This window comes from Cenococcum geophilum (assembly GCF_001692895.1).
Source record: "Cenococcum geophilum 1.58 unplaced genomic scaffold K441scaffold_102, whole genome shotgun sequence".
NCBI lineage: Eukaryota > Fungi > Ascomycota > Dothideomycetes > Gloniales > Gloniaceae > Cenococcum > Cenococcum geophilum.
The window spans coordinates 151,753-165,268 of record NW_027137660.1 but is presented as its reverse complement, the minus strand read 5'-3'; the positions used below and the strand labels follow the sequence as shown (position 1 = coordinate 165,268).

The following is a 13,516-nucleotide window of genomic DNA, read 5'->3' as shown; positions in this document are numbered from 1 at the left end:
CGTGAGCGAGCGTGAGTAGAGCACGAGTTGAGGCGGTGCAAGAGTGAGCTAATTAAGCCGAGGTTGAGCCGGCCGTATTTTTGCTGGGTTAACGTGGCTGTATCAACGGACCAAGTTGGGACATGGGTGCGGTCACTTTGTCCTAAATAATAGCCTCATTTTCTTCGTAGATCAATCTTTACACGAGTTCTTCATTTCACAATCGAAAACTCCAGATATCTTATAAAGGCTGAGGGAATCACGACAGCCAAGGCCTCCCGTAACCTCACATTCTGCTCTCATGCGTTCTATCTGGAGCCATGTTGCGGGGCAACGACTAAGCGAGCTGTCCTCGTTCACTGCAACTCGCACATATTCCTGACGTAACGAATGAGGTGATAGGGCTGGCTTGGATAAATTCAATGAATGGCATAATAGCTGGTATGCATGACTGTAAGGGCCCTCTATATTATCTCCTTTGCTCTTTAAGCGTTAGATGAGAGATGTTTGGGAAATAAACGTTGGAGATTCTGATAGGATGCATTCGGTGACGAGCCGATATCCAAAATTTCCTATTCAAGTTAGCCTGTTTCCTGGGTACGAGCGCCGGTCAAAGTCTGATCTTGGAAATGATACATTTTCCGAGACCTACAGCAATAAATCATGCGGCACACAGCTTGAAGAAGGATATCCGCTCTGTAGCTGTATATGAGGTTGTCTGGTGCTTAATCGGTGATCTTCGTACATTTCCAGCACATAACGTCGAAATGCTCTGCATCGATCAACTATGAAGCAATATAAAAGAAAAAATGGAGATTGATAGTATGCTTAACAATCAAATGCAACCAAAGCTGCAGTTCCGGCACGATAAATTCCCTTTCACTCATTCATTCCACTCCCAAAAACGCCATAAACGCCGCGCTGAAGCCCAGTCCACCAAACCCCACATGACAGTGGTATGCATTTATCAAACTCCTGCCCTTTTCTCAACAGTGCTGATCTCACGGCGAAACGGCCTCCCCTCATCCACAATAACCTGCTCATCCAGTCTCTTCTCAGTCTCGCCATACTCGAGCCGCTTCCATGTCGATATCCGTGCTTCGTTTGCGTCGATCTCGAACACTCTGATGCGGCGATGGTAACCGTCATATCCTCCATATCCTCCAAAGCCAGAGCCGCCGGCGTAGCACATCCACAGCTCGGGACGGCCCGTCTTGTCGTTTTTGGAGAGGGCGCAGTAGTCGTTGACATGGTCATGGCCACAACTGACGGCGAGGATACCTTCTTCGACAAGTGCATCTTTGAAGTGCGAGTTGAATCCCGGAGCGGTGACACCTTCTTTCCATGTTCCAACTATTTCATTGGATTTGGAAGCATATTCAGGGAGCGGGATGTGGATAAATGCCATATCGAGGTGGATGTGGGTGTAGTGTTTATGGGCATCTTTCAGGTTCTGTGCAGCGTCTTTGAACCATTTGATTTGATTCGGTTTGAGCCAGTCATAGCCACGGAACTGGCGTTCATCCGGAGAATATCCGTGCGTGTCCAGGAAATAAAGGGTTAATGCGGAATGTTTGTTATTTCCGTGGGCGAGCACTTCAACGTAGTAATTTCCAACGCCTTCGATAGTATTTGGACCAGCTTCTGAGAGTGAGAAAGGGAGAGATTCAGTAAGAGACATCATGGCAGCCTTAGAAAGAGATCCTTCATCATCGTGATTACCGAAGATGGTCGCGTAGGGAATTTTGCGTTTGATAAGTGGTTCGGCGAATTTGAAAATGGCCTAAGCAGGCGTAAGAAACATGTGGAATTGGATAGATGTGGGGCTTAAAAATTCATGACTTACACTTTGAGCATCCGGGGCCGTATCTCCGTTGACCTGGTCCCCAGAAAGAACGACAAGATCTGGATGTTCTTGATCCAACACCCTTTCAACAAATTCAAGCGTCCTAGTGTCAGCATCACACCTGTCTCCGTTATGGCCTGCAGGTTCAGGATCTCTGCATACACCCAGACCAGTGCTAAGGTGTAAATCGGACACCTGCATAATCTTGAATTTTCCATCTTTTCGAATCCTCGGCACGGGCTTCTCAACCTTATGAGGGGGTCCCCTGCGAACTGTAAGACGAGCTTCCTTCACCTCTCCAGAGGTATCCAGTTGGAGCGCATTCTCCTTAATCTCCCAGCCAGGCCGTGGTTCGACAGCATCGGCGCCGAATAGCACATCGACGGCTGTAATGACGGTCTTGGAGTCGCTAGCATGTCTTTTTGCAGACCTCTTCAACCATACTCCAGCAGGACGTGACTCCCATTTTTCAGCACCCTGGCCTTTCTCACCCATGGCAGGATCTAGCCGGCCGATCCTAACATCAAGTATGACTTTATCTTCATCGGTAAGTTCCTCCTCTCGCTTCCTTTTGATATGCACATATGCCTTTGAAACCCAGCCCGTATTGAGGTAGAGATCCTTCTCTATGCGGTGCCATTTATCTGGGTCGAGTTTACAGCTTGAGAGTGGATTGAGTGTTGAGCATGTTTGGACAATAATATCAGTGATGACGAGGCCTTCGTGGTGGAGAGGAAGATGGCTGTGGATGGATTGTGGAAGCACGCGGTAACGGTTGTCGAGGAAGAAGACGAGAAGAAAGACGATAAAAGCGAGGAGGCCGAGCTGGATACCCGTTCGAACCTTAAGGCTAATTAGCAAATACATTAGTCGTCAAGGGAGTGGTGGGCGTACAATTCTCCTCGTCATGGTGTCGCAAGTTTGCCTGGCTCGGGGGTGAGCTGGCGGAGAGGAATGGAGTTGTGCAGCCTCAGATATGTCAGTGTGCCTGAATCAGATAGCTCGCCATGCTTGATGCCGGCTTGCTTAAGAATATTTTCAGTGTATGTAGAAGAAAGCGGAAATATAGAGGCTGCTTCGTGGTGTCTGCATAAGACCTGTTCCCTTGGCTGACACGCGGGTGACAGGAAATGTGACCTTGGGAACGTCAAAAGTCGCCCAACTCTACGGATTTATTAAGCCACAATAACGTAGGTTCTCCAAATTTCAAATAGATAAAGGCGTTAAGGTACCTTAAAATATTATACCTGTGTTTTTATTATTTTCTATCTTTTATGGTTGTCATATTATTAAGCTGTAAAGAAGATGACTACTTTGAAATACCAGTTTTTGGTCACCCGCGTGGCTGATTACCTACCTACCCTTGTCCACTGCCAAGACAAAGCTTCACATGAAAGCTCCCCTCCCAATCAGGACGACAATAAGTAAATATCTGAACAGCTATGATAAAGTCTCTTCTACCCTTCTCAAAAACATCCCTACGGACCCTCCGGGTATGCAGGGGAAGGCCAATGACTCTCTGCCACCGATGCTTCCGCAATCTTGCCACCGACAGTAGAGTCTTCGAAGGTATGCACGTTGATCACACCGCAGCTTTCTCTAGGGGTCTTCTAAAACCCTCCACCCCCCGCTGACAGCCATCCGCAGAAGGTGATATAGCACTTGTCCGCGACAAACTTGACACCTCACACGATGGCCATCTCTCCAGACCTCTCCATCCTACGAAAACACTTGAAACACACCGAGGTGTTATACCCCACACCGAGATCATAGGCAAACGAGTCCGAGATCTTGTAAAGACAACAAAGGGCCACGAATACCGTATCCATGAACCCACTCTATCAGAGTATGTTCGGTATACTCCGCGTTCAGTCACACCAGTGAGTTTCTATAAATCTGCGATCTGGCACATTTATCAATTATAGATGTAGTGCAACTAGAACTAATCTCCAGATTAGATATACCCTCAAGATGCCAACGTTATAGTCTCACTACTCGACATCCATGTATCTCCCAATAATGACTCCGCGCCGCGAGCGCCTCCGCTAGAAATACTTGAAGCTGGCACTGGTCATGGAGCGCTTACCTTACATCTCTCCCGTGCGATCCACGCCGCGAACCCACCCCTTCCCTCACCTCCGCCTTCCTTCGATAGCGAAGACGGAATGGAAGACTCCGTGTACCAGGGCGAATCTGTCGCTGATCCCCAATACTCCGACCTCGAGGCTTGGAGGAAGCGGCGGCAGGCCATAATCCACACGCTAGACATCTCCCCCCATAACACGAATCGCGCTAGGAATGTTGTAAAGAGATTTCGCAGAGGCATGTACGCGGGAAACGTCGAATTCTACGTTGGAGACGTCTCGGCATGGATCGCAGCGCAGACGAAAACACGCCAGACGTCCGAGCCGTTCTTGTCTCACGTCTTGCTGGACCTGCCTAATGCACAATCCCATCTAGTGAATGTAGCTCCAGCCTTACACACTGATGGGGCGCTTGCGGTTTTTAATCCAAGTATCACGCAGATTGTAGAATGCGTTGAGATGATTCGAGACCTGAAACTTCCCTATTTGCTTGACCGGGTTGTCGAACTCGGGGGGAGTACAGCTGGTAGGGAATGGGATGTCCGGTCGGTCAAACCACGCGCGGCTCTGAAGAAAGAAAACGGATCGGCGAATTCATCGGACTCTCTAGATCTTGATAGCGACAGTTCTATGGGTGTGGATGATCAATCGGCCCATGCAATTGAAGGATATCCTTCTAGGGACAAAGAGATTGCTAAAGATATCAGCCAGCGCAAGTCTGATTGGGCTATGATCTGCAGGCCAAAAGTTGGGTATACGGTGGTTGGAGGTGGCTTTTTGGGTATCTGGAGGAGAATGAGGGAGAGCACACCGGACAGAGACATGGAGACATGAAACTCTTGAAAGTGTTTACATAGCGGGAGAACCTAATACCAAAGTCTGATCTATGGAAGCTTTTTTTTTTTGCAAGTCTTTTGCTCGTGAATAGTCATCTCTCATAAAACACATATCAGGCCCTTGGCGAATCTTTATCCTACTCTAGGTTTCCTGATAAATTCTTCATAAATAGTCTAAGATACGACGATCACTCTGACGGATCAGTGCTTGAGACACCAGATCCGTCAGATGACTAGGCACGTCACTCAAAACTTTACAGAACTAAAGCCCTCGAGAGATACTTCAGAGTTACGCATCGCGCGAACTGAGTATCTTTTAAAGGCCTTTCTAGATTTATCTAGAGTATGGTGTTGCAGCAACGAAACGAATGCCCCTTACCCTTCGTCTCCCCCGCGCCAACCTGGCGCAAAAACCAGAATCAGCTTGAGAAATGTCCTAGAGACGCTATCGCTACTTTCCCTGAAGGGATATCTCTTCCGGAGACCCTCGTACGGCTTCGAGTTTTTCCCGTCCTGTGTCGCATATATAGCAACACAAGGGGGAAGTGAGTTCTGCTACATCAAATGCCGATGGTCGAAGGGACGGGTCGGTCTCCAGCATCCGCCGAATCAGATTTGGAGCGGCTCCGGTGGGAAAACATTTGTAGCGTTCGTTAGCGAAAGCCCCATACTCTACTGCTATACTTGAGATGCTAGATAGGCTTTTTCCCACCAAATCGTTAAAATGGCTTAACCAGGCCTGTACATCTGGGATATTGGCCTGGTATGATATGCACCCATTTGTGTTTTTGGTGCGAAGATACTTCAATTCCTGTAGCATGTCTTGTCCGGATAAAGACCAACCAATGGTGGCAATAATTTCCAGGAAAACGCACCCAAGTGAAAAGATATCCGCACTGGGACCACGTCGTTTTCCCTCAATCACTTCCGGCGCTGCGTAAAGCCGTGTGCAAAATGTAGGAGAGTCCGTCTCAGAGTCCGCTATGGATTGATAAGCGCGGGCGATCCCGAAGTCGGCAATGTAGATCCGATATTTGCACCGGAGGGGTAAATCCTTTGTGATTTGCCGTACCAGGAGGTTTTTTGGCTTGATGTCCATGTGCTTGGTGACATTGGCGTGGAGATACCGCAAGGCATTCGATAAACAACCAATGAATATGAACAAATGAAAACACTTCCAGTGCGAAGCTTCCGATAGGGGATCAGGAGCGGGGTCGACCACCTCGTCGCTAGAGTTTTTTGTTTCGATAATTGAATCTATGAACGTTTCTAGGTTGTACTCAGTCGCGGGGTAAAGAAGAATCGAGAGATCTTTGCCCATGATATACGTGCCTATTACTTGTATCAAATGGAAATGTGAGAGCCGTTGCAGATGCTCTACTTCTGTGACCGCGTCTTCACGCTTCATGTGACGACCGCACTTGATTGTTTTACGAGCAAGACGAATCCTGCGACACATAACGCTTTCAACGACTGCGTTAGCGGTGGTGCCAAGTATTCTTTCAGCTTTTAGTGGTACCAAATCAACTTCATCCGGATTGAATTCAGCATGTTGACCTCGCCCTGACCAGTTTTTCTCATCCAATGGATTTGGTATCATGCCTCTGCCTTCAAGATGGTCGTACCAACTACTGCGAGAAGGTTTCTTCACAATTTGAGGCAAGGCGGGGCGGTTATCCGTTTCGTTATTGCGACTTCCTTCGAGAGTGGAGCTGGCGGTGAAATAGGTTGCAGTGCTGCTAGTGTTTGCGGTGACATAGCTTTTATTGCTCTCGGTTTCTGAAATGATGTTGGCTCCTGAAAGGATGTTGGCTCTTCTGCGTTTGCTCGGTTTTCTAGATCTTTTGGGAGGGCGACCGGCTGCAGTATGTAACTTCGAGAGAGCTTCTGGGTGAGTATAAGTGGATGATCCGAAAGCACTGCAGGGTACATTGCGAAAAAACATACTGGGTATTGATTGGGTACCAGAAGGGAAACCCAGACCGAGGGATTCCGAATAGTCGGTTCTAGCCGACTCTAAACTGGTTTTGCTCATTAATTTCTCCAAGATATTAATGTCTGGTGAGCGATCTTCCACTGTAGGTTGTCCCATATGTTTATGTTGATGGTCCATTAAATCTGTGTGATGCTCGTTTATCGGTAGAGACGCTGTCAAAGCATTCGCAAGATTGTGGGACGATACACTGTCACGAATGGTAGTCATGGTAGTCAAAACTTTTAGATATCGCAAATAAGTGTATCTTCCTCGCGAAGCTGGGGGGCAATTGGCTTGATAATGTCCTTTATAAGCGATGTGAAAGGGAGACAAATGGAGGTTGAAAGACTAATGCGAGCACAGAGGAGGTTGCTGAGTTTCAACCTTGCTGCATGTATTTCTTGGACATCAAAAGGCAATGTAGCTCGACGCACATTTCCTCCACATGATCGTCCATAGTGGAGAAATCTGCCTAGGCTGATCCCCAAGAACTCCGAAGTCAACCTTGCGCCCATGTGGTGTTGGCCTTGTACAGGCGGGTCTCACACTACTGCATGGCCGTATCTCCGCGTTCACCAAGGCTAATCCCGTGCCGGACGAATGGACTCGCACCTTCTCGTGGTGTCCGGTGTCTAGTATCTTTACCTGTCGGAGTGGTGAACCGACTTGTATTGAGAAGCTAAGACGAGTTCGAGTGGACGACGACACGAGCGGCCACGCACAATAGGGGGAGAGAGAGGAAGGCAGTCTCTCATCCACCGATCGNATCGAATCCGACGCGTACACAGGGTCTATACGAACACGACTCGACCTCGATCCGAATACCTCGAACCTCAACGCTCAAGACTACAGCCGTCAACGACTTAGAGGACGGCCGTTGCACTGCTAGCCTACGACAAAGAAAAACCACGTTTTGGTGTCAAACACCGTGGTTTTAGCGGCGCTGAGCTGCTTACCCACAGCCCCTGCCTCTATTAGATTCGCCATCCTTTTGATACAAATACACGCCACGGTACGCAAGAGGTGGAGGCCTCGACATTACTACTTAGGGGATATTTAATTGGGGTGGAGTTGGTATACAGTACGTGTGGCTTTGGATACACTATACGGCAGAAGTCCCCTTAGGGGGGTGGAATATAATAGAGAGAGTGATGGTTTCCTTTGTTTGGTTGAGTTGTTGTTTGTAGGCAAGCTCTCTATATAATTCTACCATAATGGAAGACCTGGCATGGCGCTTGATGGCAGCTAAAACGGTGTATGATTTCAAAAAAAAAAAAGGCTAATCTCGTCCCCCCGATCTTCCTCATGCGCTTCTCAGTTTCCGAGTCTAAAATTTCGTACTCGTAGTTTTTATTGAGATACGTGCCCGCAGTACCTCAAACAGAATGTAGAGGTAACGTGCTCCACCAGCGAGCTGCGAACCCCAAAAACCACCAAAAATTGGAAAAGCTGCACCTTGATATCTCAACAATGGCTTAATAATAAATTCCAAAATTTTATAATTAGCCTTTTATACCTATTTTAAACCTCTTATTAGATTTAAAAAGTAATCTATTAAATAGCTCTAAAGATATTGCAATTTAGCTCAAGATTGGGGGCCAAAACCCGATATTTCGATAGCGGTTAGGCTTGTTACGCTGGAATTTTATTAAAAGTCTTAATGTAGGCACAAAAGGCTAATTATGAAATTTCGGAATTTATTATGGCCACTGCTAGCCATACACCCCCTAAATGATACGCGTACACCCCCCAATTGATACGCATAACCCCCTACCTTATTTGGTTTAGACGCTTCCTTATTAAGTTAGATGCTTCCTCATTAAGTTAGAATATCACGTGCGTTCGACTTGTTTGTGCCTCAAAGTGCGAGCCCATAGTATTTCGCTCAAATGCTGAGGGCTCTCTACGAGTAGATCTGTCAACGCAATTAGCAATTGTAGAGCTAGTTGTAGAGTTAACTAGCCGACCGCCGCGACGCTCTACAATCGCGGGCTCTTGGGTGGGTTACCGGGCGCAGGCCCGGGCGCGGCGCGAAGCAGAGGTGGTAGCACCCAAATCAGTTTGCGCGACGCCTCACAAAGTACTGTGTAATCCAATTAATCGACTTATGCGCGATCCAAATTTAGACTCTACTACTTATACCATAACTAAAATCAAGACTTGATCGTGATGTTGCAGTCATAAAACTTACATGGCGCGTACTTTGATTTTCGCGATGCAGGCGCAAACAAGTCAAACGCACGTGATATTCTAACTTAATGAGGAAGCATCTAACTTAATAAGGAAGCGTCTAAACCAAATAAGGTAGGGGGTGTACGCGTATCATTTAGGGGGTGTATAGCTAGCAGTGGCCTTTATTATTAAGCCATTGTCGAGATATCAAGGTGCAGTTTTTCCAATTTTTGGTGGTTTTTGGGGTTCGCAGCTCGCTGGTGGAGCACGTTAGACCTATCCCTTCAAAATGGGCACTCAGGTTATCGATAAGAACTAACCAATTAGAATAGCTGAAATCGGTGCCCGTGCTTAGAAATTTGGTGGTGTTCCCGCACGGACCACTTACTCTGAGTATCTAAAGCTATTTGCGAGGGCTTAAAGTTACACTAAATCGGCTCAACGGCTTGTGTGACATTAGTCATAGGCCTGGATGCAGCATATTGTAATGTCAGCCCGCAAGGTCAAACTAATGGTTGGATTACTTCGATTTGTGGAGATGCAGCCACCTTCAAGACCCAATATCTGTATTATTATAAGTTAGCATAAGGTCTGCACGTGTTGCGCGTGCCATCCAATAGGTGAGCGTCGGTCATTCTAAGCTAATGTTACGTTTTGTTTCGGAGTGACGTGCTACAAGGGTGAAGCAGTTGATCCACGATACATTATTGCATTGAGTTTAAGCATGCCCCGTGATGTCATGCTCTCATAGATCTCATACCCTGCAGGTCTTCTAGCATTCTCACCACGCTCGGCAAGATCTTATCAGCACTCTCACTACATCTGACTGCCAGACTACCGGTATTACCCGGAGGGACGTCCGAGAAGAACGTCTCTTCGCCACGCACTCCACCAAGATTCAGAATCCCGATCGGCATGCCGTTCTCTTTCGCCCGGTTGACTAGCCTCCATGCCGAATAGGTTGCCAAGCTACTTCCAACAACCAGAATGCGGCTGGAGCTGTCAACGGCTTCCTCGGCAGCCGTTTTAATACCAGGAGGTATTGACTCTCCAAACAGAACGACAGCAGGTTTCAAGATGCCACCCGTCGAGGTATCCATCCAAGCTCCATCATTATCCACACGCACCTCAGCCTTGCGACCGCCTATGAGCGTCGGCGGGTTTTCTAGACACGTAGGACAAGCTGCATAGCGGAAGGAGCTGTACGGCGCGTTTGGGATATCGACGTCGCCATCCGGGTTGGTTTTGAGGCCTCCCTTGCGGCGCTCCTCAGGATTTTCGGTATCCAGGGCACCACTGGCGATGATCTCTTCAAGAAAGGCAGCCCAAGCCGGATTGAGGTTCGCAAGCTGCCTCTGAAACGCCTCTCTGGAGTGTTCGTTGCGGCAGGTAAGGCAGACAATGGAGCGCAGGTACCCGTGCAGCTCGAGCGTTGGAAGCTGCGGATGCGCTCTCGGATGGAATGAGTCGACGTCTGGTTGCTATTGTTAGTCGGCTTAGCGCTGTGGCTGGGAGAGAGGAAATACTTTGCGTTATGACACTGCTCAGTCGCCCCAGCTCCCCAAACCTCTTGACTGCCCAGTGGGCTTCATTAGGTTTCGCCTTATGTAGGTTTGTCCACCCTAGGAAGCTGCGTGCCCAGTATCTCTTCCGTGCTTCGTGACTTGTGGTGAATTCGTGGTAGTAGACTGGCCGATACGCCTTGTTCAGCATATAGGTGCCGTTTGTACCACGATAATCGGCAAGTCCTGACGCTACCGAGATACCTGCACCAGTAAGGAGAAGTGTCTTATCATTTTGGGCCTCATAGTTCTTCAGCTGTGGGGAGGACGGTGCAGAGAGGAATTCGGTGAGGGCGGCAATGGCTCCACTAACTGTGCTCGCGCTTTGAGGGATTATTTTTGGCAACGGCAGGGGGTCAGTGTACGGCACACGCAATAGTGGCATTCTTGTGGGTAAACATGTTGGTGTTTGGAGCAGGCAGCCAATGTACGTTGAAGGTGGGAGCGTCATAGAACGCTTGTTTCGAGATAAGCGTTCTAAGTGGCCGGCAAGGCCGAGCTTCAGCCGCATCTTTATCAAACTTGAACCACATGCAATTTCAATATTAGGTGTACAACCTGCAAAGACTCCGCCCCAATGTGCCAATCTAGCAGCAGAAAACCAGCGATAAACCATCGCCTGCTGGTACTCATACAGTAAACCACCCGACCGTTCCCTAAGTTGTGCAAGAAAAATTCGTGTCGACATCGAAATCAAGAAGCAGGAAATTCGTAAACCAGCCTGACCAGCAGTACTGGTGCATTTCAAGGCTGTTGTGGATATGCCGGGGAAAGCGATAGCATTGACTGAATGCTTGGCCCGCCCCGCTGAAGCGAATAGCCTTCCTGGGCCTGTTCGACAGATTGCGCCGCGTCTGGATGGCCTTCATCTAATTCGTTCTCAGCGTCCGAACAACCGATGCCGCTGTCGCCCTCATAAATACCTCGCTCCTTCCTCTGCGCGGAACGATGGGCTTGCTGGAGATTCTTAAATCCTTTCTCCATGCACTGCAATTGAGTTAGTGCCATGCGCCAATGATTAGTTCCAATTGTAGGAAGGGAGAGCAATAGAACATTGAATACATACCTTAGCTTCCACCGTAGTCCATTTTTCGCCAACCCGACTAGCCAATACGCTCCACATCTCGCGCCGCACATTCATGTATTCGCTTGCAAGGGTCTCCAGCTTCACTCCTTCCCAGTCCTCTGCATTCCTCTTCTCCATCAGGCGTTCGTGTCGTTTCCGACACGCATTGGCCGTTTTTGAAGGAAAGTGCTTGGATGCGATGGGCTGCCAGTTAAGCCCAGACGCTCGAGCGTTCATAAGAGTTTCGTCGTCCTTTGCGGACCACGCGGCCGCCGACCTTGTAGAGGCAGTGCTTGCGGCGGCGGTGGCGGTTGTCATTGATGCAGGTCGCTGAGAGTTCGCCGCCTTGACTTCCTTTGGCATGCTGATCATGAGGACTAACGGGAAGCGAGAGTGGGATCGGTAGGGTTTGTTGGTCTGGACTTAGGGAGCGATTGAGGCGTGTGGGAGGTTTAAAGCGAGAGATACTCCGGTAATTATGATTAAGTTGAAGAACAAGTGAATGATTAATCCCAAGGCCAAGGAAATGATACTATGAAACGGTAGGAAAGAAGCGAGAGGAGGTGATTGCTGCTGTTATGTCTGAGGCATCTGAGGCCCAGCTGAGGTCGCGGGCGTGACTTTATAGAACTATCATAGCATTCACGACACCCAAACAAGAGCGCCAAAAACGGTCAGGATTCCAATGCCCGCCATCGGAGAAAATGATGAAACAGCGTCAAGTTTCTGTAATCGCCGATGAGATTTAAACATCGTGGTCGAAAATCCGTGAAACAGGGCAACGTAGGCGCGCTACATGGCCATCACTGGCGCTTCGTCGAAAGCCTCTGGGGAAAGCAAATTCAGGTCTCTTGAGTGGCCTGCGACGGATCGCGGATGGCTTCCCGTTCCCCCCGGGCGACGGAAACATCTGGCCAGGCGAAGCGCCAGTTTGAGGATCTTCTGAACAGTATTGCGGCTGTAATCTAAGAATATAATGCTTGGCACATAGAGTACGCTCGGCGGCTAACGACCGACCATGTCTCTGAATGGCCGACAAATTAAGACCGCCAGCGGCCTGCACGCAGGGGTAAAAGGAAGAGACGCTGAGTGGCACTTTGCCGAACACTGGGTCTCTAAAAAGAGGGTGGTCTGTAGGGCTGAGACCATGTTAGGCAAAAGGCGTATGCGGCTCAGTTNCATGGTCCATTGGGCCAAGACCCATCCAAACCGTGATGCCAGCAGGAACCATTGTCTAACCGCGGAATTGCCAGGCTAAGTTCATGAGGGTGCAATGACCGAGACATGATCGACAGCTAAGGGATGCATCTGCTGATGTTTTGAATCGAGCTGCGGTGCAGATGCGGAGTACGTGCAGATGGCGATGGCGATGGTGTAGTGGTGTTTCCTGTTTCGTGCCGACAAACAAAGGCACGTGGGGACAACACCCAAGGCACCATCACAGACACCTCGGGAACCGGCTCGAGCGCCGCATCCTAGACCAACAAATGTCCCAGCCTCTAACGTGGAGACGCAGGAACGCTGTTGAACGCTGATGACAGCCATCTAAGCGCCTTTGTGGCACAGCAGACCTGCCTCGCTACCATTTCGAAACGGTTTTACTTTGGGTCGCCTTCGTTACAGGGCTGCACCATCTGCACCTTCATCTTCAAGCTTGATATCTACAGCCTGTTTAGCTCATCATCTCCCCTGGCGTCCTCATGAACGAAGTTACTGGGTAACAACCAGCAGTGAATCATAATATAACAGCACAGTCACAGCAAAAAACATTGATATGTGCAAGGATGCATGCCATTGTAATCGCACGGGCTGGACAATTCTGCTAGAGACATAAATTTGTGCACACGCACCAAGAGAGGCAAATCGTGAAGCGTTAGGCAAACGCTTGCCGATCACTGTCCACCTCGTCTCGCCGTTGTCAAGAATATTTAGACTTCTATAGTCAATATGAACCAACGGATTCCAGGATCCGCTCGAAACCCAACCTGCATAGTAG

General features: G+C 48.8%; 5 protein-coding genes across 5 annotated transcripts; 1 reads left to right on the top strand and 4 right to left on the bottom strand.

Annotated features, from left to right (window-relative positions):
* Positions 1 to 655: 655 nt before the first annotated feature.
* K441DRAFT_623837 (phosphoesterase-like protein) lies at positions 656 to 3,048 on the bottom strand. The gene is made up of 3 exons (XM_067646059.1): positions 2,720 to 3,048; positions 1,826 to 2,668; positions 656 to 1,762 (listed from the first exon to the last, which is right to left on the bottom strand). The coding sequence occupies exons 1-3, from the start codon at positions 2,732 to 2,734 to the stop codon at positions 947 to 949; spliced, it is 1,674 nt and encodes a 557-aa protein (XP_067496450.1). The 5' UTR covers positions 2,735 to 3,048; the 3' UTR covers positions 656 to 946.
* Positions 3,049 to 3,251: 203 nt separating this feature from the next.
* Positions 3,252 to 4,864, top strand: K441DRAFT_671559 (S-adenosyl-L-methionine-dependent methyltransferase). The gene is made up of 3 exons (XM_067650437.1): positions 3,252 to 3,394; positions 3,473 to 3,705; positions 3,784 to 4,864. Exons 1-3 carry the CDS (start codon positions 3,337 to 3,339, stop codon positions 4,741 to 4,743), a joined length of 1,251 nt encoding a protein of 416 aa, XP_067496449.1. The 5' UTR covers positions 3,252 to 3,336; the 3' UTR covers positions 4,744 to 4,864.
* K441DRAFT_649342 (kinase-like protein) lies at positions 4,761 to 7,210 on the bottom strand. Its single transcript, XM_067646940.1, has 2 exons — positions 6,693 to 7,210; positions 4,761 to 6,632 (listed from the first exon to the last, which is right to left on the bottom strand). Exons 1-2 carry the CDS (start codon positions 6,946 to 6,948, stop codon positions 5,197 to 5,199), a joined length of 1,692 nt encoding a protein of 563 aa, XP_067496448.1. The 5' UTR covers positions 6,949 to 7,210; the 3' UTR covers positions 4,761 to 5,196.
* Positions 7,211 to 9,629: 2,419 nt separating this feature from the next.
* On the bottom strand, positions 9,630 to 10,839 carry K441DRAFT_682957 (DHS-like NAD/FAD-binding domain-containing protein; the record flags this gene model as incomplete). Its single annotated transcript, XM_067651644.1, has 2 exons — positions 9,630 to 10,366; positions 10,419 to 10,839. The coding sequence occupies 2 exons, from the start codon at positions 10,837 to 10,839 to the stop codon at positions 9,630 to 9,632; spliced, it is 1,158 nt and encodes a 385-aa protein (XP_067496447.1).
* Positions 10,840 to 11,198: 359 nt separating this feature from the next.
* K441DRAFT_682956 (uncharacterized protein) lies at positions 11,199 to 11,883 on the bottom strand (the record flags this gene model as incomplete). Its single annotated transcript, XM_067651643.1, has 2 exons — positions 11,199 to 11,441; positions 11,521 to 11,883. 2 exons carry the CDS (start codon positions 11,881 to 11,883, stop codon positions 11,199 to 11,201), a joined length of 606 nt encoding a protein of 201 aa, XP_067496446.1.
* Between the last annotated feature and the right edge of the window lie 1,633 nt (positions 11,884 to 13,516).